The sequence below is a fragment of the Phoenix dactylifera genome, unplaced genomic scaffold (assembly GCF_009389715.1).
Source record: "Phoenix dactylifera cultivar Barhee BC4 unplaced genomic scaffold, palm_55x_up_171113_PBpolish2nd_filt_p 000097F, whole genome shotgun sequence".
NCBI classification, from domain to species: Eukaryota; Viridiplantae; Streptophyta; class Magnoliopsida; order Arecales; family Arecaceae; genus Phoenix; species Phoenix dactylifera.
In genome coordinates, this window is record NW_024067681.1 from 768,487 (window position 1) to 795,846 (window position 27,360).

The 27,360-nt window shown below is 42.5% G+C and overlaps 1 protein-coding gene across 1 annotated transcript; it reads left to right on the forward strand.

Annotated features, from left to right (window-relative positions):
• The first annotated feature begins 3,029 nt into the window (after nt 1-3,029).
• Nucleotides 3,030-26,516, forward strand: LOC103718147 (NADH dehydrogenase [ubiquinone] 1 beta subcomplex subunit 7). The gene is made up of 3 exons (XM_008806825.4): nt 3,030-3,097; nt 9,961-10,436; nt 26,269-26,516. The coding sequence occupies exon 2, from the start codon at nt 10,077-10,079 to the stop codon at nt 10,398-10,400; it is 324 nt and encodes a 107-aa protein (XP_008805047.1). The 5' UTR covers nt 3,030-3,097; nt 9,961-10,076; the 3' UTR covers nt 10,401-10,436; nt 26,269-26,516.
• The last annotated feature ends 844 nt before the right edge of the window (nt 26,517-27,360 follow it).

A 27,360-nucleotide genomic window follows, 5' to 3' on the forward strand; every position in this document is an offset into this window, starting at 1 on the left:
CAAAATTGCGCATTGTTTGCTACTCAGGTGTGAATTCCTTGTTAGGAACATATATGCATCTATTACATTATGCTGAGTGAGCATCCTTGGAATAGGAGACTACAAACATGTGCATTCCTTGTCATTTGTTTGTCCAATCACATTGTAAATGAGAACATTGGCTATTGTGAACAATCTACTTCTTTTTTTTTTTTTTGGTTATATTTGTATTAGCAATATATTTCCCAAGTTTGAAGTTCCTCTCGGGCCTTCTGTAATAACCTTTCTGTCTCCTGCAACTCTGAAGAACTCCTCCAATTTGATTATTAGTCTTGACTTGACTTATTATTAAGAAAACTACTCACTATCCAAATGAAAAACGATCTAGAATAACTTTCAACGTATGGCAACAGCAACCCTGCAGCTTGCCACCTATGAAGAAGATAAGGGCTTTCGAGCCCTCTTTCTCTCCTTCTCTCTCTTCCTCTCTCTCTCTCCCTTCCTCCCTCTCTCTCCCCCACTCTCTCTCTTTCCTCTCTCTCCTACTCGCTCTCCCCCTATCTCTTTAGCTCTAGCTTTGCCTCTATGGCCTGGAACAGCACAACACGGTACTGTATTGTACTATAACATTAAGCAATCTATATAGATCCCAATGCCAATACAATTAATCTTGGGTTGAAATAAGTTAAACGCTAAACGATTATTAAGTATTGCCACCCCTACTCGGGATGGGTACGAAGCCTAACTCACCGAATTTCCACACCTGATTTAAATTTATAATATACTTATTTCTTCCATGATAGGAATGTGGATGATGGAGATGTATTGCAAGCTTACATCTTCAGTTTCATGCCGATTCTAATAAGTGCAAACAAGGCTTGGTGAAGTTTGAAGCCTCTTGTATAAATACAAGTATTTTGGACATTAATGAATATAAAATTGCTCCATCATGTGTCAAGTTTACTCTAATCCAATGTTGTCCATTGGGAATATTGGAATTTTAATACTCATATGCTCGATGAATAAATGATTGATATAAAGGCTCAAGTGAGAATAGCAAGATAACACGCTCAAGTTTTCATAAGATGCAAATTATATTCCATGTAAATATAAATTGATGCACATTTTTTAGCACTCGATGAACCATGTACCTCTTCTCTAATACCACATTTCACTAAAATTCAAAAAGATGAATTTTAAGAAGTATAATGGAATTGGATGCTCTCTCGCATATTTAAGGGCATACTATGAGGATATGGCTCAAATTATCCATGCCTAGCACCGTATGATTTACCTATTCCCGAAAGGGTTAGCCAAACTTCTTACCATTCTAAAATCTATACCTTTCAAGGCCTAGTAGATTCCATTATTAAGAAATATTGATATAACCTAGAGAACCTCTCTTGTTGGAATGGCTTGGAAGTATTGGCACAGAAATCTAATGGGACTTTTATGAATAGTCAATAATTTTAAATATACAACACTATCAGAAACAATGTGCATGTGAATCCAATCATTTAAAAGTTTTAAATTTTATTTATAAATATTTTTTTTCAAAATATCAAGTTTATCTTGATAACCAGAACTATAACCATATCTATACCCTATGGCTAGGCCAAAACATAAACTCAGTAGTAATCAAAGTGCTACCACATAACCTCTATTGGTAGGATATCAAAGTGCCAACGTATAAATTCTACTGGCAGGGTATCGAAGTGCCAACATACAACCTCTACTGGCAGGGTATCAAAGTACCAATATATAACTCCTACTAGCAAGGTATCAAAATACCAACATACAACCCCCACTAACAATGTATCGAAATATAGTTTGCCTACGAGTCTAAATCTGTCTTGAATCAATACTCTTTTTTCTCAAAAATATATTTCATGTTCCAAAATCAAAAAAATAATAAAACTATACGACATCAAAATCAATCGAAAACAATCCATATAAAAGTCAATACTTCAATCATGAATCATTTAATATTCCAAATAAGGGCATATTCAATAACTAAAAATACTATACATCAATTTCATAAATCATGATTCCAAACAAAAATATTTAATAATTTAGTGATAAATCTAAGAGTAGCATTACTTACTTGCAAGCGAAACCAATTGATAGATCCAATTAATTCTGAAAATTTCTCTTAAAAACTAATATTCAAAAATTATATTTTTATCAAAATTTCACCACAATTATTTTTAAAAATTAAAAATTTAAATTTCAATACTCATATAGAGCTAGCCAAGCGGAAGTGCTTGACATCCTGGTCGGTCCAATCCAGGTCATCTAATTGATCATCTACAAATCAAGAATCATGCTAGGATACGAATAACACTATAGGAAGTATTGATGGTGCAATCTAGCAGTGCTTGGCCTGGCCGAGGGTGGGGTCTGGCATGTTACCTAGCGGTTAGGGGTCATTGAAGACATCATAGGTTATAGGAAAAGGATCCTCTGAGGTCCACCCTTTATTGATAGTAAAAGTAAAAGAGAGAGAAAAAGATAAGAGAAAAAGAAAAGAGAGAAAAATATGAGACTTTTCTTTTTTTTGCTTTCTTCTTTTTTTTTTTAATGTTTGCAAACTCTTCGTTAATCATGGCTATCATTAAAGAAGAACAAAATCGTACCCTGCAGGATGTTGTCGATATGAATATTAATAGGCTTCTGGACTATGAGTTAGTGATAAGTGGTATGAGAGCTAGATCTATTATGTATAGTAACTTTTATTAGTCAAGTGGGCCTCTCACCAAGGTTACCAGGGTTGTTGAGGATCAAGTAATGTCGAGTAGGATCTAGATCATGGGTGCGCCCTTCGAATAAGAGCCAACCATCACGAGAGCATTTCGAAGTTGGGTGGGAGAGATTGGTATTGCGGCACACAAACCGGCTAATAAAAGATATACCATTAAGTATTAATGATGGATTTTTTTAGTAATTATTATTTTTTTGGTAAATAATAATAATTATTAAAATTCATTGCTCGAGTATAGCAAAAATATACCTGCTAAATATTTTTATTTATTATAATTATTATGTTGTTATAATTGCTGGGAAACGGAGAGGAAAATCGGACCCGCGCATCGCACGGGTTGTGAAATTTGGGAAGCTCCTCTTTTTTTTTTTTTGGGTGAAAAAGCTCCTCTTTTATTTCGAAAACGAATATCGCACAGGGGGAAGTTAACGGCTAGTTACGCCGTACCTCAGAGGTGCTTAACGGCTAGTTACGCCGGCGTTTTCCTCCGGCGGTCGTCACCGGTCCAGTCTGACAACCCGGAGGGGGGGGAGGCTATCGTCCTCATTCATCCTTGCCGGCGGGTCCAGCGGGCCTTCGCCCTCGGCCCTCCTCGCAGGCGGATCCCGGCTCTCGCCTCTGTGCTTCTTTTCCAGATAACTCCCTTTCTTTCTCGCAGGTGGATTTCGGACGCCCGTCATGGATCGGAAGGGGAAGGGGAAGGCGCCGGCGGGGACGGAAGCGGGAGGCACGGCGAGAGGCTCAGGTAAGCCCAAAACATTCGGTGGAGTATCCGATGGCGGTCGTGGGGAGCACTCCGGTGCCTGGTCGAGGCCGAGGCCGTGGGTGACTCAGTGGCCCACGGCCGCGGAGATTGAGCGGCTGAGCCGCCGCTTCCCGGAGGTCGTGACGCTCCGGGAGGAACCCATTGCGGCGGCTCGCGTGGAGTGGGATGGGAGGGCTGTCGTGGTACGCAGCCTGGGACGCCGAGTTCCGGTCGAGTGGGTAGCCAAGGATGTGGCTACCCGGGCCAAGCTCCAGGATGTGGTGGCCGTCCCTCTTGCGGACGGCTACCTGGCTCTACGATTCCGATCATCGGCGGACCGAGAGCGTGCCCTTAATCTGGGACCCTGGGTAGTGGGGGGCAGCTCCTTGCTATGACTCCCTGGGTCTCTGATTTTGAGCCAGGGGAGGAGACGGTGTCGCCGGTGGAGGTGTGGCTTCGTCTTCCCCGCTTGCCACCGGAATATTGGACACCGGCGACCATCTAGATATAGCAAGTAGGGCTGGCCGACCGATCGCCGTGGACGCTGTCACCGAGCAGCGACGGGCGATGGCGTTCGCCCGGGTGAAGGTTGCAGTCGATGCATCCGAGCCCCTCAAACCTGGAATCCGGATCCAGGGGAAGACGAAGGTGCGGTGGCAGCCCTTCGTCTTCGAAAATATACCTCTCCTCTGCCCCCGGTGCGGGCGAATGGGCCATCTGGAGGCGGCCTGCCGATTCCCGATGGCTCCTGGGTGGGTGGAGGATCCGCCACCAGTGGCGGTGGACCCTGGTGGCGGGTCGGTTTCGGCGCCCCCCGGTGTAGGGGAGGAGAACCCAGGGCTGGTGTTTGGCCCCTGGATGGTGGCGACGCGGCGGAGGCCTCCGCCGCGGGAGTCACGACCACCACGGCCGAAGGAGACTCCGCCAGTGCCTGGATCGGGCCCGTCCCGGCCGCCCTCTCCGGTAGCTAGACCGGAGATGTCTGTGTCTGACCCGCGGTCTGAGTCGCCCGCCGCTCGACCACCATCGCCAGTTGTCCTACCGGTGTCCCCTGTGGACACCGAAGGCTGGCAAAAGCCGACGAAAGTCGCCAGGCGACGATCGCCGGCGGATGGGGGGAGAGCTCGCACCGGGATCCCTCGATCCCGCTCTGGGTCGACTCGGTCGATGACCTCGACGAGGTCGACCGAGTGGCTGACTCGGCCCTGATCGTCTCTGGGCCCAGCGAGCCGAGTCGGGGCTGCGCCAAGCGGGCCAGGGCCCCGGCGGGCCCTGGTTCGCCAAGGGGCCCAGGCAAGCAGGCCCAGTCGATTAGGCTGGGCGGCCGAGCCCAGGCCTTCAGAGCCCGGCGCGGGGCCCACGGTGCGTCCCGCGCCGATGGCGCGCCCCGCGCCGATGGCGGGTCGCGCGCGGGTAGCAGGCCGCGTCCGCGGGCTTCGCGACGGGCGGGGGTTGTGCGGGCCCAGCTGGGTGCACGGACGGCGACTGGCCATACCACTCTCTCGCGGGCTCTCCGTGGGCTACGCGGGATTGGCCGGCCTGGGCAACGGCCCTTGCTGCAGGGACGGGGCCCGCTAGCTCAATTAGGGGGGGATCCTAGTGGACCATCAGCGGGGGGCCTACAAGCCCAGTCAGCTGAGTATTTGGGGATTGGGGCTGCGCAGGACTCTCAGGATTTGCAGGTCCAGGATGATCCGGCCTTGGATCTCGGGGAGCCAGCTGGCCCTTTCCAGTATAGGTCTCCAGGTCGAGGACCTGTCCCAGTGCAGGGGACCCACCTGCTTGTTGGTCAGACCCCTCCTGGGCGGGACCCTTGGGATTCACTTGAGGGCTCTGGGAGAGGGCCTGATGGTGTCTACCGGTTTGGTACTCTGACCCAAGCTTTGGGCGAGCAGCACGTGGCTAGCCCAGGGATGCCACTGGAGGTAGGTCTGGTAGAGCCCCTGATGCCACGTGATGATGCGACAGGGGTGCCGCTCGGAGAGGCGCCACATGAGGGTCTCCCGGATGCAGATGCCAGTGGTGACTGCTCCACGGGTTTAGCTACGACAGAGGGGGACCACCCAGCTGTCGTGCGACTCATCAGGGCAGCAGTCATGTGCGAGGTATCTGGTGAGGTTGAGCAGCTGGGGGATTTAGGCCGCCAGCCTGAGCTAGCTCCCGAGGCCCAGGGGGAGGATGTACTTGAGGCCGACCGAGCAGTTGTTGATCCATGAGGATTCTAGCCTGGAATTGTAGGGGGGCGGCCAAGCCGGCCTTCATGTCCTCCTTTAAACGGCTAGTACAGCTCCACTGTCCTGAGATTTGTTTTCTCTGCGAGACACGTTTGTCTGGTGATGGGCTTGGTCGACTAAGGCGACGCCTGGGGAGGGACTGGGAGACCTATGCAGTCGAGTCCCAGGGGCTGTCTGGTGGCCTTTTGATCCTGTGGAGGCGGGGGGTGGCGAGGATTGATGTCTTCCACAACTGTTCTCAACAGGTAGTGATGGTAGTATCGGAACCTGAGGCGGACCCTTGGGTGCTGTGCGGTGTGTATGCGAGCACGGATTACAGGGTCAGGAGAACCCTTTGGCATGAGATTACCAACTTGCTTGCCCAGGGTATCCCAACGGTGGCAGTTGGTGATTTTAATTGTATCCAAAGTGCGGATGAAAAGAGGGGAGGTGCGCCTTTCACTGATAGGATTGATAGGAGGGAGTTTCGCGACTTTGTGCAGCTAAATGGCTTGGTGGACTTAGGCTTTTCGGGGCCACGGTTCACCTGGTGCAACAATCAACCTGGCGGTGCTAGGGTGTGGGAGCGGCTAGATAGGGCCTTTGCTTCCCCAGACTGGATCCTTCGCTTCCCCACCTGCCGAGTTAGCCAATTACCCCGGATTGCATCAGATCATTGCCCCTTGTTGATTTCGACCTCATCGGTATCGGGTCACCATAGTCCTTTTCGCTTCGAGAAGATTTGGCTTTCGTACCCCCAGTCCTGGGACATCGTTCGCGATGCGTGGCGTGTTCCGGTGCGGGGGGACGCGATGCGGCGAGTCTCACGCAAACTCGAGTTGACCAAACGGCGGCTCCGCCGTTGGAATCGCGAGGTAGTGGGCGATATTTTTCGGAGATTGGAGGGGGTGGAGGAGGAGATTACGACACTACAGGAGAGAGAAGACCTACGGGGTGCACTCCCGGAGGAGGACATGTCTCATCTTCGGGGGCTTTCTTGCGACGCACCACTCACTGCTACGGCAGCATGAGATTTTCTGGCGACAGAAATCTCGGGTCCAATGGGTTAACGAGGGTGATCGCAACACCAGGTTCTTTCATCGGACGACTGTTATTCGGCGTCAGCGGAGTATGATCCACTCACTGCGTGATGGGTCTGGCCGCCGAGTGGAGGGTGAGCCTGCCGTTGGATAGGTTCTACTCGACTTTTTCCGCGCCAGATGGACTGAGGATGAAGGCCCTGGTGCTGATGACCACTTTCCGCGGGTTGATGTAGGTATTGCTGATGATGAGAATACGACCCTGGTTCGGCCGGTGTTGGTGGAGGAGGTGCAGGAGACAGTCTGGGCACTGGCAGCGGACAAAGCTCCAGGACCAGATGGTTTCCCCCCTTTCTTCTTCCGTAGATATTGGGGTATCATTCGGGGAGCTGTGATCGAGGCTGTTCAGTGTTTCTTCACTCAGGCAGCCATGCCTGAGGATTGGAAGGCCACTTTCATTACGCTCATCCCGAAGCGCCAAGAGGCAGTAGAGCCGGGTCACTTTAGACCCATCAGTCTGTGCACAACCTTGTACAAGGTTGTGGCGAGGATCATGGTGGGCAGGATAAAGCCCCTACTGCCGGGCATCATCAGCCAAGAGCAGGGGGCATTCATTGCGGGAAGGAACATTTCCCACAATGTCATGCTGGCTCAGGAGATGATGTGGGATCTCCAGCGAGCATCAAAGCGTGGCAGTTTGATGGCTGTCAAGCTGGATATGGAGAGGGCTTATGACAGGATCAGATGGAGCTTTCTCCGGAGGGCACTGGAGGCTTATGGCTTCCACAGGCGATGGATTGGATGGATCCTAGGGTGTGTCCAGGGGCCAAAGTTTTCTATTTTGGTCAACGGCACACCTTCGGTGTTTTTTGAGTCTACTATGGGGCTGTGGCAGGGATGTCCCTTATCCCCTTACTTATTCATCATTTGTTCTGATATATTGTCCCGTGCCCTCCAGAGGGCGTGTGCAAGCCGGGAGCTGGAGTCCTATGTTCCAGCACCGGGGGCGGGACCTGTCTCTCACCTACTTTTTGCTGACGATTGTCTTCTCTTGTCCAGGGCGCGGGTTTCGGAGGCACGTGTACTTCACAGAGTGTTGGCAGATTACTGTGCGGCATCCGGACAGAGAATCAACTTCACGAAGTCTGCCATCCAGTTCAGCCCTAGCACAGAGAGCAGAGTCAGACAGGAGATCAGGAGTATCTTGCAGATGCCCGAGCAGGAGGGGACTCTGGTTTACCTGGGAGTTCCCATCACAGGCCGGAGGCTACGAGTGGCGGAGTGCTCGGGGTTGGTGCAGCGGGTCGACAGTAGGCTGGAGGGATGGAGGGCATCATCTCTATCCATGATGGAGAGGCTGACACTTGTCAGATCGGTGCTTGGGTCCATGCCGGTATATCTCATGGCCAACACTGTGGTCCCTAAGACGACTCTGTTGAAGATTGAATGTCTTCTCCGGAGCTTCCTCTGGGGGTCCCATGGTGGGGGTCGTGGGGTACATTTGGTGGCCTGGGAGCGGGTATGCCGGCCCACCAGTGAGGGTGGTCTGGGAGTTTAGTCCCTTCTGGAGCGGCGTGAGACACTCATTGCACGGCATGCAGCTCGTTTTTTGTTGGAGCCATATGGGCTTTGGAGTCGGGTGATGGCAGCCAGATATGGCCGAGGGAGCCCCGAGGTGGCACGGTGTGGTCGCCGCATCTCTTTCATGTGGCGTGAGATTGGGAGGTACCTGCCGACCGTGTTAGCTCATACCAGGTGGCTGATGGGCGATGGCCGGACCATTGTTGTGACTGATGACCCGTGGGTAGATACCATTCCCTTGAGATATTGGCCGACGACGGTGGATTTCGAGGCAGCAGTGGGGCTCCGGGTGTGCGACCTCTTAGCACCAGGGAGGGCAGAGTGGGACGTGGACAGACTCCATCAGTTGTTCGGGGCACATCTAGCCGAGAGGATCCTTTCTCTGCCAGTACCAGGTTGCGAGGGCCCAGATGTCAGGGTTTGGAGCACTTCATGCAGGGCCAGTGTGAGGCTGGGTGATCTGGCCCGGGTGATCCAGTGCGAGCATGAGAGTGGATGGGACGGTGCCTGGATTTGGAGGTCTAGGCTCCATCCGAGAGCAGCACTTTTTCTATGGAAGGTGATGTGGGACCGCCTTCCGACGAGAGCTGTGCTGAGCCGACGTGGTCTGGGGATCCCTGCGGAGTGTGGGGCCTACGGTGCGGATGAGTCAGTTGATCATGTACTATTTGGATGCTTTTGGGCGAGGCAGACATGGCAGTGGACGGGTATCCCAGAGGAGGTTTGGCCGGAGAGGAGACTGTTTCTACAGATGATACGTCAGTGGCTGGCTAGTCCCCGGACATGTCAGGAGGCTATCCGAGCGACTTGCACCGCCCACCAGATCTGGCTGGCAAGGAACGCTCGCACTTTTGGCGAGCGTAGGATGTCGCCGAGGTTTGTTGCGGAGTCCGCTCGAGTACTGGCGATGGAGTCCAGACCTACCAGCCCTTCAGATCCGACCTTGATAGCTCGGAACACCTGGGGTTCCTTCTCTGCTCAGGCAGCTCGTCGGACGGTGTTCTTCACCTGGGAGCCCCCACCCCCGAGTTTCCTCAAGGTCAATTTTGATGATTCAGTACTAGACAGTGGTACACGAGGCGGTGCCGGCTTCGTCATACGAGACCCTCACTCTAGGGTAGTGGCAGCGGGCGGTTGCCGGCTATTCGACACATCAGTGCCAGCGGCGGAGTTGCGAGCTGCCTGGGCCGGCCTTTGCCATGCGCGGCGGGTACTACGGGCTAGCTCGATCATCTTGGAGGGCGACTCATCCACTGTCATTGGGTGGATTCGGCGGGAGAGCACTGACCATCCTCTGATCCGGGATATTAGGATGATGGTGAGGGATGTTGTGGCCTTTGAGGCCAAGCATGTATTCAGGGAGGCCAACGGGGCGGCTGACTGGGTAGCTGCATATGCAGCACACCATTCGGGATACGCCCTGTGGGCAGGAGAGCGGGAGTTGCCATTGGCACTATGCGAGATTTTGTATTTTAATGTTCTTGGGTGTATTCGGACACGCGTTGTCTGAGGAACCCGTTTTAAGCAAAAAAAAAAAAAAAAAAAAAAAAAAAAAAAAAAAAAAAAAAAAAAAAAAAAAAAAAAAAAAAGCTCCTCTTTTTTGTTTAGCCAACGCGACTCCTTTACAAGTTACAACGAGTCCAGAGAAATCGAGTCTCCGAGACCTGCCACGAAAGAGAAGAAGAGAAGAGGACGAGAGTTTTAGCCACAAAAAAAAAAAAGAGGACGAGAGCATACAGAGAGAGGAGCAGTAGGAAATGGCGGAGGAAGACGTGAAGCTGGGATCGTCGAAGCCTATGATCGCGACGCAGGAGGAGATGGTGGAGGCCCGCGTGCCCATCCCCTACCGCGACCAGTGCGCTCACCTCCTCATGCCCCTCAACAGGTGCCGCGTCGCCGAGTTCTACCTCCCTTGGAAATGCGAATCCGAGCGCCACGCCTACGAGAAGTGCGAGTACGAGCTCGTCATGGAGCGCATGCTCCAGATGCAAAAGATCCGCGAGCTAGAAGAGAAGAAGAAGGGCGCCAAGCTCCAGGGCAAATCCCCCATCCCCCTCATCCCCTCCACCGCCAGTACCTGATAACATTCCCCCGTTCTTCTTCCCTCCTTTCTTCTGGTCAGTATCCGATTGAGCCAACCAGATTGATTCTCCCTTTCTTGTTTCTTATATGATTGATGGAATCGATTGATTGATTGATTGCTGACGGTTTTTTTTGATGGAATCTTCCCTCGTTTCTGATCTATCCCTCGTTTTGGAGTGCCAGCAATGTCAGATCTTCAAGAAAAATTGGAATTTTCTTGAGTCTTAGGTTTATGGGTTTCAGAGGGGATTTTTGTTTGCCTTGTCTTGAATCGTGGGTTTGTTTTAGATTTGTTGGTGAGGGTGTTTGTTGGAATGTGGCGTCTTAGAAAGGACGGTAAATTTGGTTCTTCTTGTTCTTGCTCCCGCGATGTATTGCTGCTTATGTTTGGTTTTTGGCGTGGATTCGTTACTTGATCTCCTTCTCAAGTTCATAGACCTTTTTTGCAGTCGACATAAGACTTTTGGAGTGATCAGCCTAGGATTAGGAAATTTATACTTAATTACAAAAGGAAAATTTTATTATGCTTTGAGAATGAATATATTTAAACTTCCTCGTTTCTCATCTTAAATACTCTTGTGCCTTTAAAATAATGGGGTCGGGTGAAGGGTGTAAGGTAAGAGGTGAATCAAGGTTGCAGTCTAGATAATGCATGGTTTTTTCATTTTTTTTCTTAGGCACAAGGCACATTTCTCAGGCAGGATATCTCACTTGTATTCTTGATGATCATGGATGAAAGTTTATGCATCACTATCGTGCAAAAGGGACAAACTTTTTCCTGCTTAGTCAACTATGTGAATCCTTTTTTGTTATTTATACATAGTAAGGACCTATCACTACTAGCCTTCCCAATTTCTTTTTGTAGCTTCCATCCTTGTTGTTATTGGTCCTTTTTGATGTGAATCTTGTATAAGTGAAGCTGTTGGAGTTGCACACCTACTACCACTGAGTACATGCAGATGCATGTGTTAATATGAGCAACTAGGTTATCTACAGTATTCTTTAGAGATATCTTAATTTTATAGCGATGTAAAGGTTATAAATGCTTTTTGTATTGGATGATCTCCTTTATGCTTTTTACAAAGGAAGAGAGAAAAAATGCATGTATTTTATGTAACTGGGAGTGCAGCTAGTAATCCCAAAGTGTGGAGTGGAGATGACACCTAGAAACTAATGGATACAACCTTCCTTTGTCCTTATACTAGTAGATAGGCCAATTGTTGGCTCTTCAAATAAAATTATTGGTACTAAGATAAAATGAGTTGGTTTAGGATGGAAGGGAGTGGTAAGATGTGGGTTGATAGAAACATGGGCTTGTGAGCAAAGAAAGCCTCAAATTATGGTTGTTTTACAACAAAATTTTGATGTATAGTAGCATATATGATAGGTGAACTTCCCGTGTTTATTCATTTGATCTATCACTACCCTAATTACATTAATATATGTAGGTATTGGACATGCTATAAGACAACTGTAAGTAACCAAGGACCACCTAACATAAAGTATGCCTAGATTTAGACTTCTTAACCAATTCCCATACTTAGGCAAAAAAATCCCATAAAAAACTTGACCAGTAGTTCAATGCTTATGATTTAAACTATTCAAGGTTGCTTAACTGCCTAGATAGCAACTCACTTAAAAAGGCAGGTCCAAGCAAAATGTCTAAACAACTAGGTGGGTACCTAGATAAGAAGTCCATATAATTAATAAAATTAATATTTATTATTCGTTTGCTTTCATACAGAGAATTATAGAGAAGGCATACATAGGATTATAGAATGATGGGAGAAACAGGAAAAATGGAAAGATGATACGAGGTATGCTTTTGTATTTCCTGCATATGTTGTGACTCTCTTAACGACCTAAGTTGAACCCTAGGTTATTAGTTGGATACTTGAGATAAAAATCCTTAAAAATAAAATAAGTATGGCTTCATACCTAGAATTTTGATGTTGAATTAAAAACAAATGGAGGGGAAAAAGAAAAAAAAGGTGAACTAAAAGTGAAATGTGACTTACAGCTAGCTGCTGCCCACATTTTTCCACCATGTTCAGAGGACAAGAAAAGAACTAAGTGGAAAGCTGGAGTGGAAAAGAAGAAGAGAAAAAAAAAGAATAAAAAGGGTGAAGGAGAGCAATAGATAAATAAAAAAGAGAGACAAAGGAATTTGACATGGTCTGTCACACCCTCTTCTCATCATCCATTTTTTCTTCTGCTCTCTAGCTATTGGCCTAATGCCCATATGTCTTCTCTATCCCCCTTTCTGTCATTTCCTTGTTGAAGACTCTTTATTCACTAGATTGAGAGGGGCAAAAGGGATGGCTAAAAAGAGGGATGAAGAATGTATCATCCATACTAATATGTAACGGAAACCTCCCGATTTTTGCTATATATTTAACGCACTTTCACATGAAGATCTAGCGTGATCAGAACTAACAACCTACTATCTTTGGTGGCACAATGGAAGATAAACTGCCATATCCAAGTAGTCATTCCTCTCTGACATGCATCATGTGTGTCAAAGATCTAGTTTGTTAATTATAAGGTGGTTTAAGGACACTTAGATCTTAGATAAAAAACTATTTTAAGTGGTCGGATAAATGCAGCCTTTAGCACAGGGTGGTGAGATGATATAGTTAAAGTTAGTTTTGTTGCTTCTAGAATGTATTGACTATTATGCCTTTTAAAAAAAGAGTAGTGCAAAACTTTTCTGACATCCCTTGCACTCCTTTTTCTAGCTATCACTTCCCTCTTCCATGATGATGTGATTACAGGGGGCGTAGATAAATATGACCTGCCAATTCATCGGTTTCCCTCTCTTTCCCTCTCTCATTGCCTTACAAACTCATGAAACTAAGTGCAGATGCAACCTGGCAATTAGAATGATTATGTCAATGCCAACATATTACAAGAGCTGCAATTTAAGGGGATGGTTTGGCTTGTGGCAAGTCCAGAATAAATACCAAGTCTATAATGGCCATATATTTGAAGTTGTTGATTGAGTCTATAGAAGAGACATGTTGTCTATTTCAAAATTTGCATACCATGCTTCAAACATTAAAAATTGATAACACTAATAATAAATTGTGGGACCTTGATATGTTTGACCTTATAATAGAGAATGAGTATGATTCAGGGTAAGTAAGCCAATGGAGAGTATAGAATGAGCCTAAACTAAAGATTTAACAATTCTAAGAAAGTTTTAGCCAAGAATATGTTCCTAGAGATGGTATCAGAAACAAGTTATGCCATTTGTATGTGAGAAGAAATTGGATTGTGGACACATTTAAGTTCAAAGAGATTTTCTGTGATTCTCTAATGACACAACTTTGTATTTGGATAGGTAGCTTACTTTCTAATGGCATCTTTGGTAGTTTGTTTATAGAAGGGAAATAGCTAAATTCCTTAATGAGACCAAATATGTCATAAAACTCAGCACAAATAGAGTGATTTTCAACTTGAAAGAGTGAGAGTAGGAAAAACATAATCCTTTGATGATAGAGGAAAAAATCTATTGATTGATGTGAGAGATCAATTTAGTTTATTAGGGTTGTCAAGGTTTTAATTAAGATGCATTTTGTTATACATATATTCAAAGAACTTCTGTGAGAATAACGTATTTAGATGGAAGGCACTATGTTTTAAGAATGTGGATTATAAACCAATGCGGTGAATTTATAGAACATGAATCATTATTTTGAGCCAAAATGGTGGAAATCCACCAAACTCGTTAAGCTCTATGAGAATTAGCAGGTTGGTGTTCCAGAGAATGGAACTCACTGCTAAAAACAAAGTACACCCTAATGCTCCCCAAATCCATGGAAAACATCACAGTCAAATGGAAAAGAACTGCCCGTATGCCTTCAACCTGAATACTGAAAGCTAGTATGTAAGCTAAAAAGAAAACACTCAAAGATCAATTTTAGTTGTCTTCATGCTTTGAATTATCTTGATGCTACATGTCATCCACTTCTCTAAGAAAAGTGGTCTATATTGTGGTTTAGAAAGATAAAAGTGGCACAAAATTGGTGGGGGAGGAGAAAATGTTGGATTGATGATTGTCCACTGAATTGATACATCATCTTTATTTGCTTCCTTGGGATCTCTACCATCAAGGGATTTGTATGATCTGTTTGTTTGTCTGTAGGGGTGTAAATACACCAAACTTGATTGAGCCTGGGTCTTGGTCTCAAATCAATTTTGGGCTAGATCAAGGTTGATTTGTTCCAACTTTTTCGAGCTCAACTCAAGGTTAATGATGTAGGACAACTTAAGGGGATGGTCTCCTTATGTGTAGATGGGCCTAAGGGTTGGGTGAAATTGGGGAACAGGTAATTTGTTGTCTTGCTGCCATATCACAGAAAACGAAGCAGAAGTGAAAAATCTAATAAGATTGAAGGGAACAAGGAAGTTTTCTTGGTCATTCCTAGGGTTTATATAATGTTTCATGTTAGAAAGAACTTTCTTAGGGTTTTAGGGTTAAAGTGGAAGAGTTGGTATTGACCTATAATCTAATTCGAGGTTATGGTTCAAATTGTAATAGACAAGAGAGAGGAATAGATGAAGAAAGGGAGGAAGACAAAGGGAAAGAGAGAGGAGAGGGAGGGGGAGAGAGAGAGAGAGAGAGGAAAAGAAGGCACTAAAGAGGAGAGAAAAGAGAGAAACAACTTTGTTTCTCACAATACAACTCATAATTCAAGTCTATCTTTGGCTTTCCCTTATCACACACATATATATAGCCTACCTTAAATTAAAGACCAAGCAACCAATAAAATAAAAGAAATAACTTGGAGACCAAGTTATTTGTGTGCTAGGTAACTTGATAGCCAAGTGACTCAAAAGGTCTAACTTGGTGGCCGAGTAACTTAACGTCTAAGTTACTTAATAGCCATGACTCTAATAAAATATTGAACAAATACACACCTAATTGCATAAGGACTTGAATCATCATGATAACATTGTGCCTCATGATCCTAGCCTTTGACTTTACCACTTAATTTCAAACTGAGCTGAACATGAGCTTAATTGATTAGTTTGATGATCCTAAATCGGGCTATAGAAGTAGCCGAAGCACAGGTTATGGTGGAAACCAGCGATAGTGGGGGTGGCCGGATGTTGGAGGATTAGAATTTAGAGTAGACAGGGGGAGCATCGAGAGGATAGATTAGAGAGAAGAGAAGGGGAGATAAGGAGCTTGGTGGAGCTAGTAGTGGTGGTGGAAGCCAACAGAGGTGTTAGTTGGTGCTTGTGTGAGGTTAGCGTTTTAGAGAAGAGAGAGAGAGGGTGGAAAGAAGATCAAGGGGAAGAAATGGGAGGTCATGGAGGGCTGCAACATTGGTGGTATTATTATGGAAGAAAAGGGAAGTACGGGCCCTTCAGGGTCATGCAAGAAGAAAAAAGTTGGTGTTGTGTGGTCTTGGGCGAAACAAGTGAGCAAAGAGGGGAGGTCAGGCCTATCTTAGTGAACCAAACTCTAGTAATGTTACCATTAGACCTAAGATCCAACTATCCATTGTCAATATATATATATATATATATATATATATATATATATATATAAAATATATAATATGATTTGAGCCTATCTAGCCAAGCTTGATCAAGCTGGGTTGCTTTTTGGTTCAACCCAAAATTAATTTCAAGCCTATATCTGTGGTCCAAGTTGTATTCCTTTAGTTTTGAATCGAGCATGTACCAAGCTCAAGACGTGCTGAGACGAACCAAGTTCAAGTAGCTCAGTTCATTGGACAACCTTGTTTGTCTATTTATGTATCATCTGTTTGTCAAGTCGGTTGATTGGTCAGTCTATTTGCCTTGTCCACCTACTTGCTTGACTGAATCGAGATTGGGTAGTTGGGTTCATTTGACAACCCTGTCTATCTGGCTTGTTGGCCATCTGTCTATATATCTACCTATGCAGAGAGAGTTGGACTATGCAATAAAATATTAAATTTTTGGCAAAAGATTTAATTATTCAAAACTAATTGATGGATAGTGCAAATTGAGGATCAATTAAGCGGAGCTGAGCATGAACCAAGCTCAAGTAGCTTAGTTCGATGGGCAACCTTATTTGAATTTTTGTTTATCTATCCGTCTATTCATTTAATTTTATGGCGGTCAATTGATTAGTCTATCTGCCTACTCACTTGCCTACATGCCTGCCTAAACGAGGCTTGAGCAAATAGGTTCATTTGACAACCCTGTTTGTTTGGCTTGCTAGCTGTCTATTGGTCTGTCTGCCTATAGTGAGTTTGCCTACATTGTAAAATATTAAGTTTTTGGCAAAAGATTTAACTATTCAAAACTAATGATGGGCCATCCAAATTGAAAATGTCTACAACCCAAAAATCATGTGTTTTTGTGGTCTTTAACCCGTGCATCAAATTGGTGCAAACAAAATGAACTGTTTTAATAGCATGATGCTATGTTTTGTTCTAATTTAATCATTGAAACCTATGAATTCAAATCTAAGTATGTTTTAAGATGTATATCGTGATCAATGATGTGGATCTTCATTCTATTTGCCCTACTATGTATTTTAGTGGACTACAATTTATGTTTCATTTTTGTACCATTTTGATGTGTAGGCTAGAGATCTTAAAAACATATAATTTTTTGGTTCACACCCATTCTTGAAAGTGTATCCATCATTGTTTTTGGAATTGTTAAGTTTTTTTATCAATGATTTAATGTTTAGCATATAGTTTGACTCCTAGAAAAACAAAACATAAAAAGAAAAAAAACTTTGTATAATAGTTAAAATGGAAAAAAAATGCTTTTTTATTGCTCTTGAAACATCAAAACCAGCTTCAGAATATCATCACCCTATTTCTTGAAGACAGAATGAGTGCAGGTGCTTGCTTGAGACAAATGTGTCCCCTAGGTAGCTAGGTGCTTGCTTGCCTAGGTGTCAAACTTGGTACTTTGGTAGCTGTCCATTCTAAAGCCCAAGAAAGTTTCAAGTGTTGGGGCAGTTGTACTGTCTTGGAGGCTGCCTTTGATAATCTTAGAGGTATCCAGAAAAATCAAAGTAATCCTAGTCAGTGGATATGTTTTTAAAAAAACATCACCTCCTTAATTGTAGCACCATCACTATCCTAATTACTACAAGTATTTGGAAAAAAAACATCAATCCACCCTTGCTTTGTGTTCATCATCAATACTCAATGGCCGATTATCCATTCAAGTTATGCCATTCCCCTCATTCTTGACTGTTCAACACAAATCTAAGGCATTCCCCTATTTGTTGTTGACTAGTCAAATAAAATACATCATACTTTTATCAATTATGCTTGACTTTTGTAGGCCTTAAGTTCTGTAAGGAAGGTACAATTGCAAACCATGGCTTTGTTGAGACATTCTTAAACTGCTTTTGGTTATCAAATGCCATTAGTCTATCTCATGCGAGTGTCAACTAAACTGCCAAGATACATACAACAGAGTGATGAATATCTTCAAATATCAGTCTAATTGTGGCCTAAATTTTTATTGCTTTTCTGCAAAACTACACTCATCACAATTGCAATTTTGATGCTAAGGTTTTAGAGTAGTAAATTTGTATTTGTATGTGTTTTTGGTGGTTATCAAAACAATGGCCTATTCATGAGGAGTCATTATAGATGATGTACTCAAGAATCAAAAATAGGTCCATATATTTTAGTTTATGAAGATCAAGCTGTTTAACAAAGACTGGGAAATTATGATTCAATTGATGTATCTTCATGGATCCTTGACTTTTTGTTGGTATGTTTTCGGATCATTCTGTTCTAACGTGTGCAAAGTGTTGGCTCAATGCAAAACTGTATGGTATGAGAGATGCTAACTATCAAACTATATATATATATATATATATATATATATGTAATATTCTTAAAACCTAGGTAGGTTTTGCACAGAAAAAGATATTTTATAATATGGAAATGCTAGCTCTTAAATTGTCTCCCTAGTTAAATAAATGATATCTCTTATATCTAAACAAGTTAAAGTAAATGTTGTTTATATCTTTAAGTGGTACAAATTATATCAAAATATTTCAGTCATGATCCATGTAGCCACGATCATGGTAAAAACTCATTATCGACAGGAGTTGGTTAGATCTAAAGAAAATATAAAATAGCAGTAAATAATAAAGGAAATGGTTAAGATAGAGAAGGAAGGAAAAGATCTTAGGTCCATTTCAACAAGAAGGCTTGCCAATCAATTATCGGACTCCTCTAAGTTTATTTTCTCCCTTAAATAGATTTAGTAAGAATGAAGAAAGCAATTTTATGTAATGGAAGAATTTAGAAGGATTTGTTTCCTGAGTTTGTGTGATAAAAAGATCTGTACATAAGTTTTGAACGAATCCAAAATGGTATTGATGCCAGAATGTAGTTGAGTTCTTTTGTGGTTATTTCCCAGATTCAAATAGTGAGGAATGTCTGAGAACATATATTTGATGAATTCAGTATGTTGTTTGAGTTTTTTTTGGGACTAGGACAAGTTGGTGAGAGGGGTATTTAGAGGGGGATTATGCCTAACCTATGATGTCTCAAAACTTGGCAAATCTCTCTTCTAATTTTTACATGTGGAAATTGGCCAATAGGTGATTGCTAACTAAGAATGAGAATGTTTTTAGTCATTCCAACTGTTGGGTGGATAAAGTTGTTTACTCGGGAGGATTTGGTAATTCATATGCTGTCATATCTTCATTCTAGAGAGGGTTGGAAGGTGAGAGGGGGAGGGAAGGGCCACATTTGATGTTATTTGTTTTGGAGAAGGGATGCTTATGTTTGCTAAAATGGATTCTTAGAAACAAGGGACAAGATTGCAAGAAAAGTGTAGCAACTTACACGAACCATGGCCCTCTCGTCCTCTGGGGTTTCTTGGTTCTCCCTCTCCGTGTGTATATGCATAGAAAACATAAATCATGTGTTCATTTTTCTCTAAAATTTTACATAGTTTTAGTTATTGATCTCCAAATCAAGGTTGGCTGTATTGATACTCGGATCCGTATCAGTTGCTCGGTAATATGGAATTGTGGTGTGTCGTTCTAGGCTATACTGACAAGGAGAGAGCTGGCAAGGGAGAGGGAGAGGAAGAGAGAGAGAGAGTGGGAGGGAGTGAGAGGGAAAGGGAGGAGGGAGGGTGAGAGTGAGGGAGAGGGAGGGAGAGGGCTTAAAAGCCCTCATCTCCTCTGCAAGCTACAAGAGGTCGCCTCTGTTTCGTAATGAAACAGGGGCAGAGCCCTATTTTTTTTTTGTGCAAACTCTTAAGTTTGCTGACTTAAGAATTTGCAAAAGAACATGTAGGGCTCTGCCCCTATTTCATTTCAAAATAGGAATGACCCCTTGCAGCCTGCAGAGGAGATGAGGGCTTTTGAGCCATCTCTCTCTCCTCTTGGCCTCTCTCTCTCCCCCCTCTCTCCCTCTCTATCCCTCCCTCCCTTCTTCTCTCTCCTCCTCCCTCTCTCCATCCCTCACCAGATTTTCTGAACTATGGGTGGAACTGTGCCAATTTGCCCTCGGTTCGGTTTGGTATACCCTGAATCGGATGATTCAGGATGGTATGGCGAACCTTGCTCCAAATTAGTTTTTGTTTATGTATTCAATCTCTCTCTTTCGCTCTTAATCTGCTCTCTCTCTTGCTCTCTTGGTCTCGCTCTCCCTCTAACTTTCTCTCTTTGTTCATAATCCAGTTTGCATACAAGCTTCTTTTTTCTAAAGGAAACCAAGGTGTACTTTTCTTGACTTCTCTTTTCTTTTCCCTTTATCTCTCTCTCTCTCACTCTCTCTTGCTCTCTACACTTTAATACATATTCATGGCTTGTGTTAACTTATTGATTGCTTAATCTTTATTACTAAACTAACCATGATTGAGAAGCTTTACACCATCTTTTTTGAATCGCCTATGAAACATTCACTTCCATAGATTTCACTCAAGAGCTAGATCCTTAGCTAATGCACAACTTTACCCAGAATTGGTTATGTTTCCCTTGTTTTACTACATTTTCCATACAAAAGAAGCCCTCATTGGTTTTCGTTGCTTATGATTGTAACATCTAAATCTATTTTCCATCACTTTTTCCTCGTTTTCTAAATCCAGTGTTGCTTTAATGTTTCACTTGCACACATGCACATTGGCATTCTAGCATTTGCTAGACTAATGCTTGTGGATTGACTGGAGCTGTATTTAGTCATCACAAGTTAAGCGCAAGCAAATAATATGCGAAGTAAGGATTCTATAAACCCCATAAAGGCACAAATTTGATTTGTCAATAGCAACTTCAATAATAGATTACACTAGTTGATGTAATTCAAGAATGTGTGGGGGAAAAGATATCTGGATAATTAGGTCAATCATGACCATTTTAGAAATAATTGGATTTTTTAATTTATGAGAAAACTCAAAGTGATCTCCTATTTTACTCTATAATGTTGCCATTATAGTGTTAAAAATAGGATTCTTTAATTTGTCAGCTCTTCCTTATTATGATCATGTTTCCGCGCTTTGTGAGTCTTTTTTTGCCTACTTCACCTCTTGGTCTTAATCTAATCCACTAACGTCTTAACTTTCCCCAACCCTGCCTTTTTTTGCCTTACCTATTTTCACTTGGTTGTCACCTTGCCACAATGTTTCTGGTTGTTGGCTTGCTAGTAGTGTTGAGTAAGTCTCGGTCCATACCATGCATCTCCTTTGACTCCTTTAAAACTCTACTCCCCCACCATTTTCTCTATCCTTTATCCATGGCTTGACCCCTTCTCGTGCTTTAAACCCTCTTGCAAAGTCCCACTATCCACACCATCCACCTTCCCCTCACCTTAATCTCACTTGCCCCGTTTCTCTCACACTTTTATACCATATCCAAGTCTACAAGAAGACAAAGCATGGAAAGGACAGATCATGTAAAAAATCCTATCCTCCTTACAACAAGAAGCAGGTAAAACTGACCTATCCACATCCAGAATTATGTTACATACCTGAAACTTCACCTACTTCATGAATTCTTAGGAGAAATTCAAGTCCATAAGACTCGAGAGATCTTAATAATCCATAGCATACAAAAAAAGCTTCTAAGACTCTCCCTTATATTCTTTAGCATTATATATGTGTATAATTTCTAGCATTATTGATTTATTATTGATTCTTAAAAGACTCAATTTGGGTTACCTCGTTGTTTTAGCATAAGCTCCTTTGGATATTTTACATTATCATCACTTCATCAGCATGTCCGCATTCATAGATAGAGTTGTGATTAGTTACTTTGAATATTTAAGGAAGTCTAGACACAGAATGTCATGGATGATTTTAGAATCAAAAAGTTAATATGATATAAGTAAGATATTCTTTTTATGAACTTCTTACCCTAATCTTAGCAATCCACTAAATACAACTAAAGAAGACATTAAATTTGCTTTACTCACAGAACAATCAAAGTTAGGGTTCTCTATGTGGTCCCCTGTAAAGAGACATCTAGATTGATTGAAGTACCACATTTTGGCATCTCCCTGGCATGATACATACTCTTGCAGTTCTGTGCCATTGATTTGCATGTAGTGGCACTATAGGATGCCAAGTATTAGTGTTCAGCTAGTATTCTGTTAGGTCAACTTGCTGGTATGGTACATATTGTGCTATACCAAGTGACACTTAAATTGATCTAGATGACCCAACAATACTGTCGACTCTAAGGAAACACAATAAAAATGAAATAAGGCACCTTAAGACTATTATAGTCAAATAAGATCTTGAAACATAAAAAAAAACATCAAATTAGACTTAAAATTTTTAAAAAAAGTTGAAAATGATTGATGATCAATTAATTGAACTTGAAAAACTCAAAAAACAAAAAACAAAAAATTGGGTGTGCTGATATAAAACCAGCATGCCCAAGCATACCGTGTATCAGTACGATATTATTTTGGTCTCGTACCAACCTGTCTGCTGACCGATATGGGTCTCAGTACCGGTTTGGCGGACCTTGGTTAGGGCAATCATAAAACATAAAGTTTTCTTGGTTGTTTCTATAGGATATCATCAGATGAATTAGATAATTTGGCTTCCATGCCTTGTTTGGCAATAGGACTATGCTTAAGATGGATTCTCAGTTCATAGGCTATACTAGAAGAGTCTTTGTAAATGATTATTTCACTATGAGTGCTCATGCCAGGTAGTGGCAGAATCTTGATATACCTAGAAGTATATCAGAATTTAATGTAACTGTTTGCGTTTTGATAATTGAGAGGAATTTGATAAGCAAAGTACTCATGCATATAAGAATGGAATGGGGCAGTTTGAGCATGCTGTTTCATACAAAAAATTTATTCTGGCTGCATATTATATATTAAGATAAATTGTTTGAACATTTATCTGAAAGCTAGCATGCATTTGATGAGATTAAGGGAAACATATCTTCTACTCATTTGCATGTTGGCCAATCAGATTGGAGAAGAGGCAGGGTGTGTGTGTGTGTTGGGGGGGGGGGGGGGGGGGGGGGGGGTTGGGGATGAAAACATTTGGTTAAAGCAGGTATCTCATTGCTTGGCAGTGTAGGAATTTATAAATTTGCATTGAATTATCATGGAATGGGCCTTTTCAGCACTCTGCTAGTGAACATTGCTCTCAGAATCTTGACTCCAAACTAAATGGTCCTTAGTGATCTGGAAGAAACATATCTTCTACTCATTTGCATGTTGGCCAATCAGATTGGAGAAGAGGCAGGGTGTGTGTGTGTGTTTGGGGGGGGGGGGGGGGGGGGGGTTGGGGATGAAAACATTTGGTTAAAGCAGGTATCTCATTGCTTGGCAGTGTAGGAATTTATAAATTTGCATTGAATTATCATGGAATGGGCCTTTTCAGCACTCTGCTAGTGAACATTGCTCTCAGAATCTTGACTCCAAACTAAATGGTCCTTAGTGATCTGGAAGTCATCCTTGGATTGGCATCAGATATGATCATATGATCTAGATCCATAATATGGGAAAACAGTCCCTTGGATAATAAGATTTAACTTCAATATGCTTATTCCCATATATGGAGGGTTCATCTTTTGTAATTTTCCTATAGATTGTAGAATTACTTGCTTATCACTATTAAGCCTTGAGCACATAAGATTAGCAAGCCAGTGTCAGCGAATTTAGTTTTTAAAAACTAAACGAAAGGGTTTTGTGGAGTTTGTGGAAACAAGACTTGCTTTTGCATTCTTGCAACTAATTGTTAAAACCTTACTCCTTTTTTCACAAACAAATTCCACCTTAAAGGTAATTGAATTGAGATAATTGGAGTGGCAGTATATAATAGATATCTTGAGTAGTTGGAGATGATGTTTGCTTCATCAGCAGTACCATATATGAGTTTATGATAGTACAAGAGCTAGACTTCTTTTATTTATGTTTGATGGCTTCTTCTTCTTGATTTATCTGCTTTACACTTGACTCATTTTTCAATATTCTTATTTCTTTTATAATCTAAAATACTTTGAAATAAATATAAAATTCTTAAGATCTGTGATTTAATCAATACAATCTAACCCCTACTACGATTTATGAGGCAAAACCAGATCCACATGATCCTTCCTGTGGAAACAATCAATCAGGTTAATTAAATTTTTCGCTTCCACATTGTTTGACCCTTAATAGCTGGAATCTTATATCTAGGGGCAATACATCTGATTCGGAATCCTCTTAGAATTTCAAACTTGTACCCGCTTCCTAAGTGCTTTCTTACTATGAGAGTTTTTAAAATATCTGCTTCCCCGCACCCCCATCTACTGCTGCACACTCGATCCTAGTTCTGGCGACCAAGGTTTGGATAAGATTTGGTGAGCATGTCTGTATGGCGATGGTTGTCATGCCTGTTTAGCATGAAAGTAGTAGGACATACTTGTCTAAATAGGAGTGCAGATGGGTAGCGAAATCTTCCGTAAAGAGAAATGATAGAAGAAAAACCATCCGATTGATAGAACGTAGCTTAGGTTTGTTTTGAATTCTCAACAGAGCCAACCAAATTTTCACAACGATCTAATGATTGAGGTGATAGTAGTGATGACTTGATGTAGTGACATCAAAATCACCGTTTATCCACTTGAAGATTCTCTAGTGTATGAAATAAATTTATTTTGTAGTTTCTTTTTTGTTTTAAATTTTTTCTTATTATCTACCTCTAATCTTGCCACAAAAAATATTCTTGTAGAAAACGAACTGATCATTTTGGTTGTTGACGGATATTCCTGCATATATGTGATAGTAGATATATGGTTGTAAGCCAACCTATATAACTATTACAGATTTCTTATCCCATGTCATGTTGTCTGAATTTTCTAATATGTTTTTGGGAGTACCATTGATTCTTATGTGAAACTGTGCAGATGTTTAGCAATTCTCTGATAAGATAGCAATAATCTTCTTATGGCTTGATGCATTTATTTCATTCTTGAAGTTTTTGTCATTGATTGTTGCCAATTGCAACTCTCGATGATCTTGATTTTATTAAAATAGTATGTCTATGGAATTTGTTGGTTGCTCCATCGTAACCTGGATGTCACATGTTCGGAAAATGGAAATAGTCTCTTTGCGCGTGGGGGTAAAATTACATACATCCGACCCTTCCAAAAGCCCTAGTGATGGGAGTTTTATGCATTGGGACTACACCTGTTTATGTACCAGGCTCGGGATAGGCTTGAGTTGGCTTTGTCCAAAGGTGAACACAATATACTTAAGTTCGTGCTCGGCTAGGCCCGGCCTAGCCTTCAGGCCTACCTTTAGGTCCAAGTGTAGCCCTTGAACTTTGGACCAGGACGTGTATTTTTTTAAATTTTTTTAAAAGTTACTAAAAATATTTTAAAACATTTTAATAAAATACAAAATATGAATAATTATAATAGTGCCAATCTACAATATCTCTATTATCCAATAAGTTTACATATCAACAACGATTGTCGATTAAGTCTTACAAGTACATCAAAAATAAAAAAATAGCACAAATTGTCAGTTAAGTCAACAAATGCATCAGACATAAACAAATGACACTATTAAATAGAAAAATTTGGGACTAGGTCGAGCTCAAGCCGGGCTTTAATCCACAAGCCCAAGCTCGGCCTATTTATTGGATGGACTTATTTTTCAGGCCCAGCTCGGCCCACTTGGCCTATAACCTTGGGCCCAAGCTTGCCCAAAATGCTTTGATCCCGAGCAGGCCAGGCATGTCGTCTAGCCCATCATGAACAGGTCTAGTTGGGGCACCCTTTTTAATATGCCAACGGACTTTGATGCTATACAGATGAATTAACAAAAGTTTGAAGTGAACAAGGCGACAAATGTTATTTCTTATAGCCTGGAAATATTTCACTCTGTTGGAACTAGCATACTTTTGAAAGTAGTTGTGTTTTTGCGTACATGAGAAATGGTCTAAATATTAAATTTCACCTGTATTGTTCAGTTGCTATGCTCATGATTTTCAAGAAACGGGGAGAGAGTGGTAGAACAAAAATTAGCTACCCCCCTCCTCTCCCACATAGAAACATGGGACAATAAAATCACACCCTCTTTATATCTTGATATGTGCTTGTTTTCTTGCATATATTCTAGTTCGTGGGTTCCACCGAGTTACTCACTGAAAAGGGCACACAAATGAAGTTGCTTTTCTAGTCTGGCTTCAGGTGCCCCTCCCCGGGAGATCTCTTCATAAAATGGATAAACTACACTTTCATGCTTTGTTATATTTTGCCTTGGGGCATGTGTTACCATTTTGGGTTAAAATAATAAATTTTCCTTTATTTATGAGTTCAGCAAGGTCTTTTTTTTAATTGGAATTCTAGATTCTATTTAAACCTTACTCTCTGCACATCATATGCGTTATAGATTTATTTGTGAGACCTTTTCTGTTCAACAGGGAAGTGGGGATTGCATAGCTGGGAGAAAGGCACCTTTTGATGTTCTGTGACACAGTATCCATGGACTAAAATTCAGTTTGTTTCATCAGGACTGCCATTTGGAATCAGATAAAACCTGACTTATGTTATTTGCTTTTCAATTTTATCCTTGTGCATCTAATGCTCCAGCTATTGAAATAAGAAAACTATTTGTCTACAAGCGTGTTCCTGACGTTACAAAGATCATGGAATTGGATGCTTTGTGTCACTATGCTCCAACCCAGCTTCTTATTTTCACTTGGTGCAGCCAGCCATCTGTCCATACGGAGCCATGCAATCGATGGCTCTGACAAATGGTTTCGACCTAAAGTCATAGTATGTTGATGACTTTAGAGGGAGGTAAATGATCTCTGGATGTTTCTCTTCATGCAGTTAACTAATCTATTTTAACTCTTTACGCTGCTCCCAGCCGTATTGCCATTTAAAAGCTCTATGATCAGTACTTGGGGCCTTGGACCAGGCAATAAAGTCTCCAATGTGGACCTGTTCTGTGGTCCTTTGCTTGTGGATTTCTCCTCGGCCCAAAGTGGGTACAGTCACATGGAAAGGATTATTTTTACAGGAATGGTCTTCTCTGACCTTTAGAAGTTTCCTAGGGGTCTGTTGGAAATGACTTTAAGACTAGTTTTATTGAAGGCAAGTTAGAAATTATGGATGGGAAAGTCATCAAACATGACTTATTCGTAAGTGTCGCAGTTTGCAGGTTGACAATTAGGGTTCACAATGAATTGAAGGACCTTCCATCACTGGTGATGGAATTTGATATTTCTGTAGAATGCCTTAAATCATCAATCTATGACTTTCCATCACTGGTTGATTCTTTTTATTTTGGAAGTATTCCGGAACACTCAAATCAATTCATAATCAGCAGGGTATTGGAATTTTTTTGCCGTCAAGCGCCTCCTTGACAGCCAAATCCTTCACTACGTACATGCCGTATGAGAAAGTTCTCTCAAAGTTTTTTTTTTCCCCCTCAAAGTAGTGGAAGACACATCTGTATTTTTTCATTATTTTTTGCACTTATTCAGGTTGGCAAGATAGATTAGAGTATT